The following is a 15,033-nucleotide window of genomic DNA, read 5'->3' on the forward strand; positions in this document are numbered from 1 at the left end:
TAGGTTGTGCCTTACATTGTTTGAGATTGTATTTTGAGTGTTATCTAAGCCTGTTCTTTAAACTTAGCTGATTAAGGACATTTATGTCATCATTAGAACAGAAGCAGCAAAGGATTTGTGTGAATGCAGAATGTTTTCTTTTTATATATATATACATATATATATTCACGAGAGGGCTTGAAGGCCATTCTTTGTCCAAATTAAAACTTGAAAAGCAAATTCTTTAATGGGAGAAATTATCAGATCCTATGATATTTAATATAAACATTGGGATACTGATGTGGGTAAATAATATGAAACTTTAAAATATACTAAAACTAAAGCACTTTTAAAGAACGGTTATGTTCTATGTGTTTATGAGACACTGAAAAAAATAAAGAAGTGGATCAACAAAGGTGTTGAAGAAATGTTTGCAATCTGGAAAAAGTCATCGCAAATAATAATCCAGACAAGCACGGAGATGGGAAACTCATTTCAATGTAAATACTGCTGTTGAATATCCTACAAACAGATTTTCCTGTGTGTGTCCGGTCGAATTAATATTTTAGTCAAGCTAGTCTTCCTTTTGCTGTAGGCGACTTTAGGTGACGATTTATATCATTCTGCCTTTGGGACCCTAGGATTTCAAGAAAAATTATCCCTCTCAGAGATCTGACTCTTTAAGGATCCGTGAAGATAAATGTGTATATATTCCAGGTCCAGCTGAAAACCGGAACGTATGCATCTGTTTATATCCCCACTTTTCTCTAACTTGTGTGGGGTATTGATTTGATGATGGAACAGACTGGCGAATATATCTAAATATATTTTCTTTGTCTGACTGAATTATCAGGTGCTGTTTAGAAAGCCGCCCTTGGGCTTGGGTAGGGAAAGCCTGTTTTGAAGACAGAGGGGAGGGGGCAGTCAGATTTAAGGCTATTGCGTGACTGAGGAAGTAGGAGCGCAGAAAAATCCTTGGCTTGCGCGGTAGCAGATGCTGTTCAGAAACGCAGGGCTGGTTCGCCTGCCGTGCCTGCCCGCCGGTGCGGCGGGAGGCTGCGCTGCTTCGGTGTCCCCTGCGCCGAGCCGCGCCGAGCCGAGCCGCGCCGCACCGCGCCGAGCCGAGCCGAGCGGCTGCGCGCTGCCGGTCGGCTCGAGTGGCGCCTGGAAGCGACATCTCGCTCCTCGTCTGCATCACGTTCCGAAACAGCGTCTGTTTGCAACCGAAATACAACTGAAGTATAGGAACACAGAGGTGTTTCAACTAAAAATGTAATTACTGACTAATAAAATGGGAAAGGATTAGTGTGGGAGTGTAAGTGGCAGCGGGAAAAGACGGCAGAAGTGGCGGTGGTCCGAGGCAGGCTCCCGCCGCACGGCAGGCTGCAGCACAAGCAGTACCACGCAAGTCCCTTCCTAAGGCACCTGCCCCTGGAGAAGAGCAAACTTCCTGGCCTGCCTTCGTGGAGAATCCGCATTGTCTTCCTAATCCTGAACACGCCGAGATCATTATTCGTGAAAATAAGACTATTAAGAATTCACAGATTATCGAAAACATTAGCTAATCGCCCCACGCCTGTCCTAGAAGAGAGAGACAGACATTGGGGAAGGCGCTGGGGACAGGCTGGTGTGAAATGCAGCAGCCTTGCAAAGTCTTTCCAGCTCCAGCCTGCTATTACAAGAAAAGGATCATGTGAGGATCCTTTGAAAGGCAATGTTCTGACTAAAGCAAGCAACTGCATTAATTGGGAGTCTTGTATTCATACATTCTGGGCTAAATAAAGCAAGCTGGTTTGCTGCGGCAGGCTGGGGAAAATATATAAAGCTAATCCTTTCAATTACTTTGTCGTTGATTAGAGTATCCGTAACAAATGCACAGTCCTAAGAGTTCCATGTAGCACGGAACATCTTTTCAGGGAACAGGATAAGCATCCTAAACTAAAACAAAATGACCAGACTTTTTTTTTTTTTTTGGTCATTTGAGGGGGCGGAAGCGGAGGGAAGCGCGAATTACCACGATTCCCTGCTTTCGAGAGCTGAAGCTACAACGTATCCCCCCTTTTTTTTATCGCCTGAAGTTAACTTTCATGATGGAGAAAAACTCGGCAGGACAACAAAGCTTTGATCTTTGTGTGAAGGAAGAAAGTAATAGAGTGAAAGTCTCTCCAGAGGGTAATTATTCTTTGGCCGCTCAGGCAAGAAGTTCCCTGTCACTGTTAAGGTTAATATTAAGGTAGCTCCGCTATACTTTCTCATATTAAAAAAAAAATCCTCCCCAGAATGTTATACTATTAATTGCCAATTTGCATATGTGTGCAGCTGCTGTTTTGGCTCCGATCTTCCATCCGATAAGCTTGCTGGAGGTATCACAGAGCACTTGGCAGCTTTCCTATTTGAAAAGAAAGCCTTCCTAACTACAGAACAGCTGATAGTCTATCAGTGATAGACCCTGATGGCGTGAATTACAATTACACTACTTTTCACACTAAATCTGGGTGATAGCTACTTGGAAAGAAGTTTCATCATTTTTTACCACAAACTGGAAAAAGAATTACATGGTCATGCTGTGCTTTTAAAGGCAGTTTGGTTCGCTTTTGTCTATTTAACACCTAATTCCGAGGAGTCCATAGGCATCTGGAGATCTGAACGTCGAGTAATGAATTCACTGTTTAGATGGGAGATTTTTTAAATCTACCTCAAATTACATTTATTAACAAGGCGAGCAGGAAGTGTTAGAGTTGTTAGACGCTTCATTTATTAAATAATTTGTGGGTATTTTCAGTTGTCATATCCAGAGTCATGGGGGTTTACTTATTTTTTAATTAGCAATTCCAAAACAATGCTACTGCAATTTAACAATTCATCACGTAATCTGGGGCTGTTCAGTTCAGCCACTAATGCTAGATAATTCAGATTGTTATTTTGATCTGTTTATAACTCATTTTGTTGTGATAGGAGAACTGCTGCCTTGAAATTAAATGGCATGATTTCCTATGGACCTTGTTGCGACCTAGAAGCTAACTATATCGTCTTTGCCTACCTATATCCTTAACATTATACCTGGTATAGCAAAGCAATAGTAATTTAAAAATTTCACTTGTTTGTTCTCTCACTTCATGATTGGTCCCTATTTCGCCTTAGTGTGTTTTCGTATACCACTGCGGAGGAGGAGGTGGGGAGAAATGCAAGTGTCAAAGTAAATTTAATTGTAAGAGTAAGTCACCCACATTGCTGCCAAGGTCACGATGTCTAAACTTTTTCCTTTATATGCCAGCAAGTTAATTTAGCGAGGTGCTGCCCTGATAGTTAAATGTAGCTGTTTAAATGTCTTATAAAGACATGGTGGAAAGCCTGACTCCTGACGTAGCTAACCTAACAGAAAATAGACTTTGTTTTCCTTTTTTAGTTGCTTGCTTTATTAGATTTCTCACTCTCGCAGATTATCCAAAAACTACCCATTGATTGATCGCCCGTAGAGCTGCATTTGGTGTAAAGAAAAACTTCACAGCTTTATTGGCTCCCAGGAGACAAAACAAACATAACAAGATATTCGTATTAATACAAACAATGCAACAAATGAGAAAATCATCACATTTAAATAAGACGGTAAAGTCAGTCCAGTGTACATCCCAGCCTCTGGTATACTAGACATGGCAGCTCAACTAATCACCAGCGCTCTCAGGCATGGGTCCCTATGGGACTTGCGTTATTGCTCACAGCATCTCATCATCGCGAATACAGTTAACCTAAGAAAATGCCACCAAATGAAACTTTAAGAACCCGGTTTAACGGTATTTTACTGCAGCTTTGCGACTCTAAATATAAAGGTTGAGATTAGTCTGTTTCTTCAAAAAGATTTTGAATGTTTTTTTGTGAGTGCTTGGACCTGGAAGCTGTTGCTCATTTTTTAGGGCACCACACACCTAATCGTAACAAGGCGTTTACTTTGGGAAGAGAAAGCAAGAAGATTCGAACTTTCTGCCATTTCTTCTGAAGACAAAGAAGGGGACGTGTCCCTTTAGCCTTGGTAAAAAACAAGTCCAAGGAACAGTTTTATTTTTAAGCTTTTATATATCCCCTCCCAATGCAAACACACCCACACACGCCACGAACTTTTTTTTTTTGTTTAAAAGAAAGCTAATGCCCTCTTAGCTTCATCTCGGGAACACCACAAAAGGAAAGGGACCGTTTTTGAGGACGGCAAGCCAGTAAGCCCACTCTCTGTGTTATTTCTTACAAACTCTTTATCAAACGATGCAACCAGGCTGTTATATAGTAACATTTTCTTGACCGGCATTTTCTTACAATAGCCATTTTCTTCACCCTTTAATGGAAAAGTCACTTAGGCCCAGTGGGAAATACGGACCTACTGAAATGCTGTGGGAGCCTTATCATCCTTATCATCTTGTTACTCTCACGCAAAGGGCTAGGTAATTGCTGTTCTGCCATTCTGCTAATCTCTTCTCTTTGATAAAAGGACTAAAATCAAAGTGAAGCTGGATTTGTTGGCCATACGATTCCCTCGAAGCCCATAAGAGATTTGACAGCTCTGAGAATCGCATCACGTTCCAGGTCTTGCATCCATTTTCCACCGGATGGTGGGGTAGAAAAAGGCTGAAGGGACTGCCTTTTCTTTCTGTGTTTGTAGCGTCCTCGAGCCGGACGGGCATTTCTTGGCATTCCTGAGGTTCTACATGAAATAAAAAGCTTATAAATGCTCACTGCATTTACGCCCATTGAGTTTTAATGGACTTGTGATCTTGAATGCATGACTACAGGCTCTCTGCTAATAACATCAACATTGGTCTTTTTTCACACTTGACCGTCGATCCCCGTACACGCCCGCCGCGACAGAGCTTTGCTCAAAACTTCGGGCGCACAAGGTGTACAGTATCGAGTCCTCTCTGCGGGTATCGCTTATATTGCCTCTTTCGTGAGTAGGTCGGTACGACTTATATGAAGGAGCAACACGCACGCGTTTAAATAATTAAAAAACCCCATGTAAAACTAAGCTAAGTTTAAAAGAATTTGTAAAGCATACGGCATTTTGTTCTCTTAGAAGAAGCATTCACAGGTTACTACACGTGTCTTCAATAGTTGCAATTGCAATCGTGGCATATAATGTCAAGTTATCATTACACAAAGTAAATTTAAAAATGACAACTCTTAAAACCTTGCTAGGGTGTAGGAAGCGATTTCATGACCAACTGATACAATATTTCGTATTACTTTCCAGCTATGTATTCCTCTCAGATTTATCCTGCCTGAAATGTACGCGTGTGTGCATATACACAAAATTATATGAAATAAAAACTTCGGAGAAATGCAGAGAGTAGTATGCTGACGGAGATTTCAGAAATGATACAAAAGAATGAAAGGAAGTTTTAATGGTAGAAGGAAACCTGCTGTTCCTGCTCCCTGGGCGGAAGGAGGGCTAAACCTGGCGGCTTTATGCTAGAAGACTTGTATCGTTCTTTGAATACTTAGGGACACTAAACTCCCTGAATAAAGAAATCAGATGAATGTGTTCTAATTAGGGATATTCCTGTTGCTACTGTCTTGTATCACTTGAGGCAACTGGGAATCTATAAGTAACAAGCTTATTTGATCTTATCAACTGCACTTAAATGGACACATGGATGAGAACTCTATTAAAAAATCAGTGTATGAGATTTTGGCTGCTGAGTCTCCGTGGGCTTTCACATCTCGGATGGCATGGAGCCCGAGGTTTCTCTCCCGTGCTCCTATCGAGCTTGGACCTGGCTTCCTTACGCCCCCACCCTTATGTCCAGAGTTATGTACATGTTTCCACATATTAAAAATGTAGTCTACACTGCTCGGATTGACAACACTACCAGAGCCTCTCCAGGCGTATCCATCGCCTGGTCTCCGTGCGCTTTGAACGGTTATCACTCAAACCAGCTAGTTCCGTTGGTCTGGTTCTGTACTGGAAGAGAACTTGCATAAGACTCCAATGATATTTTTCTCCTGCTCACTTCACATTCTGTACCTCCTCCTACAACTACTGTAATCCCTTTAACCCAAGAGAAACCTCCAACGCTCGGCTGTTGATAAATTGATGGGTCGGATGGCCTTTCACCTGATTGTCACCGCTGGAAAAAGTGCTAATGGACATTTGTAGATAGGATTCTCGCCCGACCGGAGGCTCAGTTTCTGCTGTGCAGGCACGGTCTTGTCACACAAAGGCTCGGCTCCACACCCCGTCTGTACGTATACTCTTTTGCATGCACACTGACCCCAGGAATAGTTTATGTGGTTTTTCAGGGCACCTGTTGTAAGCAGATGTTCTGACAGTCTCACAGTCCGCGATCTCAACGACTTGTTTCATTCCGTTACCCCGCGGACGTGAGTAACCCCTGTACAGGAGCCTTGTGATGGCGAGAAGGGCAGTTAATCAATAAAATAAATAAATAAATAGAACATTACTTGTCACTCCTTTGCCGGCGGTCAATTATAAAGAAGAAACTTTGAATGGCAGCGTATCAGTAACGTCAGGAGGGGTGGCAGTGCAGCTGTACGGGCTGCCTGGGTTCATCCATCATTACCTAGCAAATGAGCCGACTAGCTTGTGGGCAGGTACAGAAGCCCTGGCAGGCAAGCAAGAGAAGAGATTATTTTTGCATATCTTCTGTGAATCTCCGGGGAATTCGGTGGCGTTCCTGATCTCAAATGCTTGTAATTAAGAGGATGGCATCTTTGGGCTGGAGAATTCCGCAGAAAATAATTTTCACAGCACCTAGAGGGCTTGAAGTCGCGCTTGATGACAGATGGGAAACCTTTATGAAGGCTCCGTAACCTTTTGCCCTGAGAGACTATACTTTTTGACACTGCAGGATTGGGAGGATATAGATGTTTTTACTCGGGTGATAGTGTGGTGATTTAAAAAAAAACCGAGTCATTTATCGAAGTATTTTAATGAACTATGCAAACAGCGAAAACCTGACAAAGCTTGTGTCACTGCTGAGAGCGAAAACATAACTATTAACCATAGAGTGTTTTGCTTATGGAGACTTTTATATTGCACAGAAATAAGATATAGGAAAAGACTAGCAGATAAGATTTCGTGTTTCATCTTTTCAGATCATGACCTCAGGAATGCCATGCCACTTCCATTAATCCTTTTCTCGACTTAAAGATGCCTGTGAATATGAATAAAGTTCTATTTAAAAAACGATAGAAAGAAAGAGAGAAAGAGAAAACAAGACTCATTCACATTCCGAGTCTGCTTTCTGTCTCACACGTATTACATTTCACAAAACAGATAGAAACAATAGAGCTTATTAAGAAAAACTTGTTTTGAATGGCAAATTAAGCATAATGAAAATACACACGTTTTTACAAGTAGTTATTTTTTTCACCAATTGAATATTTTAAACCTTTTTAAAGTATGCACTTGTCTCTGCAAAATGTTTTTCTTTTAGCTCATTTTCACCATATCACCCTGCTATATATATGTATTTAAAATTTTAATTCGGTCAGCTTAGAGACCTTGATAAGCACAGCACCTTGTCTGCGGCCAGACATTAACCAATAGGGGTGCCCTACCCCAGCTATTTATGAGCAACATCAGTGTTGCTTTCCAGGCTGAACAGGCTGATGCACAGCTCAGTCCACACTATGGCTTCATAAGCAGGAAAAAAAGTTATTACTATATTCGAGAAGATATCTCAGCATTCGTCTTTGACGCAAATACCTTTTTGATGCAGCATAAATCATCAAAATAGATATAATAATTTGTTACCAGTTTGGAAAATTATGTGAAATCAAGAAACAATCCAAGAATCTTTTAATGAAAACTAAACTTGACCTAATGAAAAGTCGATTCCTCCTTTCATCCTTATGTACAGTTTAAAAAAATTATTACGGATAACAGCAAAGAAAGGCATGTTTTTATCTCCATCCACCATATGTCTAAATTCAGAAGCACAGAAAAAATAAGCTCCTTAAAAAAGGGCACAAAGGTTATCTTGAATTTTGCTTTATATTGTAAATCTATTAAATCAGTATTCCCGATTTGCACAAACTTGTGTATCTAGTGTTATAAAATCTCTTAAAACATAGAGCACTCGAATGTTGAGCATTAAGGTGGACTGCATTTTTCTGCTTCTTAGGTATTGCAGCGATCTGGAAATTTATTTTTACAGCCTGAGATGTCAGTATGCCACAGAAGCATGAAAATCTCACCATCTGTATGCTCATGGACAATCTCATCAAGTACACTCAACGACAGACTTAGAATAACAAAATTTAAGCGCTATTACTACAGCCTATCCATACATGCACTCAAATCTATTTTAAATAGCATTCAACCTGAGTTATCATGCTGCTTACCTCAGGCCTAAAACAGTTTAATCCCTTTCAGTGTTTGCTTACCCACATGAATCCTGTCGTAAAACAGGCACATGCTATTTGAAATAACACTTGTTAAATTAAATGGGAGGTTACACAGAGACGCATATAATTTAATTTTGCCGAGTGCTGATCCATAACCCAGTGAAGGTTCAGGAGTGGAGCAGTGGCTTCACCTGGCAGCTTACCTAATGTGCCGGGCAGTGTCCTTCTGGATATGTGTTACTTGTCAGTGCCAGGAAACAAGGGTATGTTTTACTTGGAACTCTGTTATAGCAGACACTATGTAGTTTAGATTAACTCCTTTCAGTAGTACAGCATCAATGTGTTATTCCCTTAACATAAAACATACAGATTATGTAAATCTGTAATAAATACTATTTTGAAGTGTATAGTAATCAGAAATCTTTCAGGGCAGGATGGAATGGAAACTGAGAAATATTGGAGAGTAAACATTCCAACGCTCATTCCTCTGCTTCTCCCTGGCAGAGCAGAGCACTCGCTGTCGCTGGGCTGCTACTGCTCCAGCACTAGGGTTTGCCCTCTGAGTCCCGCCGAGCGTGGACCTTCTGGGAGAGCTAGGGCCAAAGCGATCCCGCACAAAGCATTTCTCCTCTCTCTGCAGACCCTGTCGCCCCTTTTTGTAAACGGGAAGGGTTGTTCCTGGTCCGAGGGAGGGCCAGCCCTTTTTGTACCTCCTCACAGGGTGCAAACTGAGTATGTGTGGTCATTCAGGCTCGCAAGGCCAAGCAATCCGAGAGGCAAAAGGCCCAAGAGAGGCCGTACGGCTTGCTTACAACATGTTTAGCATTCCGGACTCTAGTGACTGTGCAGAGCTAAGAGGGCAACGCAGCCCCTGGAGCCCGTCAGTAATTGGCACAGCTCTGCATTTCCCTCACCTTTGCGGGCCTGGCCTGGGGCTTCGGCGGTAGGTTGTCTCTTACCAGGCAACACCACTGCGCTGCCGGCTATTGTCTGTCCTCTGGCGGGGAAGGGGGAGCCGGGATGTCAGTATAAAGAACCCACAGGACGTGTACGAAGAGCTCCCTCCTCGCCTCTGCCCCTTGCGAGGATGCATACTGACGGGCTCCTGGAAGCCTGGCCCCAAGGGCGAGGTCTGCGATCTACCACTAATACCCACCAGCCTGCCAGATCTCCCCGGGTGCTGCCTGCCCCGCCGCACCGTCCCACCGGGACTCTCTCTGGGTTACCACCTCTGCCGGGTGTGGTGCTGTCTGCTACGGAGGGGCCTGATTGTGTTGGGCTTGCCATGCGGCCAGCGAGAAGGAGGGATCGCGGCAGGCAGGCGGAGGGAGGGAGGGAAGGAGGGAGGGAAGGAAGGAAGGAAGGAAGGAGGCCGGGCTGATTAGCATGCAGCAGCGCTCGCAAGCCCGGCTCCATTGTTTTAACACCTCCCCTCTCCTCCGCGCCAATCTGTCACCGTTCAGCAGGCGAACGCTGCTGCCTCGAATGCTGCTCTTCTCAAATGAGACGGATAATTAGCTGCCCCGCACGAATGGCGCACTCTTCTCACCCCTGATTGCTATCACCTTCTTGCTCCTGGCAGTTTTGACACCTCGTAATCAGCCTGCTGCTTTTTCTCTTTTCTTTCCCTATTTCTGATTTTTTTCTCCCCCTTCCTTCAGTTTTTTTTTTTTTTTAATGCAATCCCAGTTGCCATTTGGATTGAGACTCCTCTGTTGAGTTAACCTTGTATGATTGCGGGGGAAAGGGGAATGTACGGTAGGGAGGAGAAGAAATCGCCTCCGAGTCTCATCTGCTGAGTGAACTATGGGTGGGGGTAGGAGCATCTCGGCTTGATCCTCCAGTGCTTTTGTTCGTAAGGGGGAACAGCCTCTCCTGAGCATCCTCTGAATTAACATTATCTCGGATGGGGAAGGGTCGTGTGTGGAGCGACTCCTCCGCTCAGTTAAGGGAGAAAAGACTGCATTTCTGTTGACTTATCTGTTTAGTTAAATTCAGCAATATGAGGAGGTGATTTTAAAAGTAACTTCACACGGCCAGGAAGCGCTCTCTTCCTCCCGGGTAGGCAGGGAAGGAAGGTAACTTCTCCTGAGCCTCTTAGAGTGAATTCACTGTGTTTCATGGGAGTCGGAAGGGAGCTCCGATTGGGGTGCGAGATGGCAGAGGGAACTTCTTCCCTTCCCATTCCAGAGAAAGAAGAGACCTCAGTTAATGCTCTGGTGATTTCTGTGAGATCTTAAAAAACAGAGGACTCGTGGAATCTGTCATAGGAGCGTTTTCCTCTCCTCTAACAAGCACTGACAGTCTAATTACTGGAGCTACGAGCAGCTGTCGAGTTAGCCGGAGAGGCAGAGGAGCTACATGTGTTCTCCTCGGCCGCCGGCACCGAGCCCTTGCGCCAGGCTGAGGCAGCCGTAGCGCCACAGCGTGCCCCTCAGAAACCTCCACATAGGCAAGGGGAGCGGTTTGCTTCCTTGCTTTCAAGTCAGAACTAGAGGTCCCGCGAATACGGGCTGTAAGCGTGGGGCTTCACGCGTCGCGTACCGTCGGCGCGGGGCAGCGGGACAGGAGAACCCCTACGGGAGCCCTGCAAGCAGCTTCAGCCCCGGGGCTACCCCGGGAAGGACTCCGCTAGCCCTGGGAGAGGAGGAATTCGGTAGTACGCCTTGGCACGAGCCTGCGGCTCTCTCGAGTTCCGCTTCCTCCCCCCAGATTTATTATTATTATTTCTAATGAAATCCCACTTCCCATTTGGATTCAACCTCCTCTGCTGAGTTGAGCCTGTGCGGAAGGGGGAGCGGAGGGGAGGAACACCGAGCCTCCTCTGGTGAGTGTAATAAAGCAGATGTCCCTCCTGGCAGCAGCAGCCTCCTCCAGGAAAGCTGTATGAGTGGGGCCGGCCCACTTAGGGACCGCACTCACCTCCCACTTCAAGTCGCTCACAACTGCTTAGCCTGAGATTTATTTAGTTATTTTTAAACCAGACTGGTGCCCCTCGCAGTGGTCTGATCGGTGAGCCTATCTGGACGTCCTCAGGCAGCAATAGTCTTAAGCCCGCAGAATTAAACAGCTTCCTAAGACGCCGCACTAGGCAGGAGCTCTCTTAGTGGACAGGAAACATTCCAACCATTCTCCATAGCGGGAGACGGATGGGTTCTGCTGGTCGACAAAAGCCTTTGGACAACCGTGTCCCACCCGCTTTCTCCCCCCCCCGCCCCGCCCTGGCTGCAGGGGAGGCCGCAGCTCTGCCGGCGGGGCCGGGGTGCCAGGCTGCCTCCAGCAACAAAGAACCGCGGCCCAGTGCGGAGACTGGGGCTCGGCGCAGGGCTGCCTTCTCTGCCCGCCGAAGAGCTCATGGGGGAAAGGCGTCCGTGCATGGGGAGGCGGTGCGGAGGAACAGATGACTTTATTTGCTTTAAAGGTGATTCGCAGTTTGTTCAGCTCTTAATAACGCGAGCTCCTGAGCTCGAATTTCACGGTTGAGAGGACAAGTCGGTTTTGTGTCGGGCTGGCTGGAGATGTGCGAATCCCCTTCTCTCCTCCCAATCCTGGAACTTCTGCCTCTCCCAGGAACCACCCTCCGCCGTGCTCTCTGGGGAGGTACTTCACACGCCGCACGGCGAGGACAGGGATGAACCTATCCTCCTCAGCGCTGGGGACTGCCGGGGCTTCGGAGCTGTTGTTAATAGTAACAAACTCTTTATCCAGGTCATGTAGCAGACATGCACTGTACACTGCTGTTTATTACAGTACACTCTGTTGACAGCCAGTCACAAACATGAGATGTTTAAGATAGAGAAAATAATTGCCAAAAAATCCACTTCTAAAAATTATGCAGGTGTTAATTCTTCTAGCAATTGGTCACCTGCGAACTGATCTTTAAAAAGAGAAACTGTTGTGCTTTGTTGCTATAAAAATATTAATGCTAATTATCAAATATCAGGACTAAAACCTATACTCAGTTCAAATGCAAAAAAAAGCTCCAAGTCGCCCTTTATCATTAATTTAAATTACTTAGTAAAGCCCCCCCTTTAATTTGATCCCAATAAATCCAGAAAATGTGCAAACTTTATCAGAAAGCAATGTTTCACCTAAACACAAATTTAAATTGCATTGAGAAAGCCACTAAGCATATTCAGGTTAAAAATGAAGTCACTGAGGTTTGGGTGATAAGGTTTTCCCCTTTCCTTTCTAGGCTGTAACACACTTGAGTAGTCCTTCATAGCAAACCAGAAGGAAAGGTAAATAATCTCTGGTATTCTTAGTTTTAGGGAAAGTTTAACCTTTTCTTGCTCTATCCTTCATACTAATATAACCTTTTCCATTAAAGTATTTTTACTAATTATTAATGATAGAAAGGTACAGGAACAAAATTGTTATTTTTTATAACGTGTAACAGAAATCCATAAAATTGGTACCATTAGATTTTGGCAAAAGGGTCATTTATGTCCTGTGTGTGATTACTCTCTAGTAAACAATTCATCTGGGAAAGTCAACCATTCAGTTACATTAGTGAACAAGCCTATCCTAATTTTGGCACTCCTGGCATTCAGTTACTGTGATGATTTTGGAAGAATCTGAATTAAGAGGTTCACTATTTTAAGTTAAATTTTGAAATTTTATAATAGAAATGAAAAATGAGAACCTACTTCTCTTCCTGTTTACTTCAAGGAGAACATAACCACATCACCGGATATTGAGAAAAAAATCCTAGCATTACACCAATTTCCCCAGCCAGATTAAGGCATTAATCCTGCAAGTACACACTCATTAATATAATCATGACTTTGGGCCTATTCATGCAATGATTAATTGCAAAAAAAAAAAAACCCAACCAAAAAAAGTTGTTTAACATCATTCTCAAAGGTAATATTGAAGCATAAAAAGCAATAATACGAATTACTGACAGTTTCATTTTACCTTGTCAAAGGACAATTAAAAATGTGCTTATCTGACAATTTCAGCCATGAGTTCTTGTTACAAGAAGTCTTAATTCTTAAATTCTTAGCATATCTATTGAATAAAAAAAATCAAATGTATGCAGAAACAGTGATCCATTGAATTCTCATACATTAAGACTGTACTTTAAAGTGGGAATTCAGATGCCGAAGAAAATCTTCCTTAGATGTTATAGATGGTGGGAAAACTTCTCGACAGAATTCACATATTCCACACTGATTCAGTTCAGAGTCTGTATAAGCTTGTGCCAGCAAATCATTGTCTCGAGGCTGCCAAATGAGCTAAAAGAAACAGAAAATGATTATTGCTGTGGTTTACAATGTGGTTTACATTATGTTGTGGTTTATATTTATAAATTAAAAACCCCTGCCTCTTTAAACTAGGTGTCCTTTACACCTGTCTGGCCAGAAATATTAACTAGAGAGTTCTCATTTAAGAAAAGCAAGATAGGACTTTGATTTTTTTAAAGTTCTATAAACATACTATCCTTGCAAACACTTAAAATGCCTTGTTATCTAATAATGATAAATACTGCTATGAGCAAAAGTCTGTAATATCAATCTGATACATATTAAGGTTTTTCTTTAACTTTGCATTTCAGTATTTTACTGTAGAAGTTAGTAGTACATAATAGCCATTTAACAGAAATGAGAAAACACATTTTTACCTTAGAATAAAATGTTTCTTGTACAGAGTTAATATGAATATTTTATTTCTATTCTTACTGACACATAACTAGTTTTCAGTTTACTTACAAAATGACTAGAACCAATGTCATATGGCTTAAGTTACTTATTTGCTCTGCCTTTTAGTGTAATTGTGTCTCAAATAATCTGTTTTGGGATTCCTTCTGCCATGACAGCATCAAACTCAATGGGACCATCTGAATATCTATCCATGCATTCAGGCAATTCTGTAAACTACGCTAAACTTGGTTCAGCAGCTGTTCTGCTCTTGGTCCCTGAGCTAGTTAGTTTAAAGCCAGCAAGTCTGTTTACCTGACATTGGAGTTCAAGGGACTTCAGCCTCATACATACTTTAAGTCAGAGTGCACACTAATTATTTAGCATCATACCAGGTAAGAATCAAAAAGTCTTCTACCAGTTTTCAAAGTAAAGTTAAAAATTAATTACTTTAGTGTTAGCAGCACAAGATAAAATACATAGTTACGTTATATGGCCAGGATGATTAGGTTTTGAGTAAATTGAAAACTAAATGCATACTGCTGTGACTGCAAAGTAGACAGAATGGCAGCAAGCTGGTATAAGCTCTACGTGGGGATGGAACCTAGAAGAGGAGAGCGCCCTACAGTTTTTTTGGCTCAGTTTTCTTCTCTCTTGCTTCACTCAAACATGGAAAGGCAAGCAAGAATACTTCAGAAAGTAGTTTCTTGAGAAGTTTTAGATTTCTTGCTATCGATACTTACCCAAGAATTTTAATTTTCAGCTCTTATTCAAATTTCATCATGCCAAATAGTTAGAATCTATTGTTTATTCCTCCCATGGTAACTCACTGTACAACTAACCTGGCTTTCATAGTAGTTAAACCTTCTTTTTAAACCAGCTAAACTTCTTGGAGTCAATTTCCTGTCCATTCCCTATTTAAACAGTGTTTAGCTTATGAGATAGCAATGGCAGATTTACTGTCTTTCATTATGGTCAGCAATCCATATAATTAAATTGACTAATTAGTAATTAAGTGCAATCACACCACTTTTTTCAGCTCAAAGAGTCTACTTAT

At 42.7% G+C, this 15,033-nt stretch overlaps 1 protein-coding gene across 5 annotated transcripts in view; it reads right to left on the bottom strand.

The window, feature by feature from the left end:
• Window positions 1–6,898: 6,898 nt before the first annotated feature.
• TANK (TRAF family member associated NFKB activator) overlaps window positions 6,899–15,033 on the bottom strand; it is a 33,835-nt gene continuing 25,700 nt past the window's right edge. For 3 of the 5 annotated variants that reach the window (XM_052792208.1, XM_052792211.1, XM_052792212.1), the window contains one exon: window positions 12,049–13,574. In XM_052792208.1, coding sequence (XP_052648168.1) covers window positions 13,407–13,574 — 168 coding nt within the window. In that variant the 3' untranslated portion in view covers window positions 12,049–13,406. Of the gene's footprint in view, window positions 12,011–12,048; window positions 13,575–15,033 lie in introns of those variants that run through there. The other 2 variants (XM_052792210.1, XM_052792209.1) reach the window with 2 other exon arrangements.

This window comes from Harpia harpyja, chromosome 7 (assembly GCF_026419915.1).
Source record: "Harpia harpyja isolate bHarHar1 chromosome 7, bHarHar1 primary haplotype, whole genome shotgun sequence".
Taxonomy (NCBI): Eukaryota; Metazoa; Chordata; class Aves; order Accipitriformes; family Accipitridae; genus Harpia; species Harpia harpyja.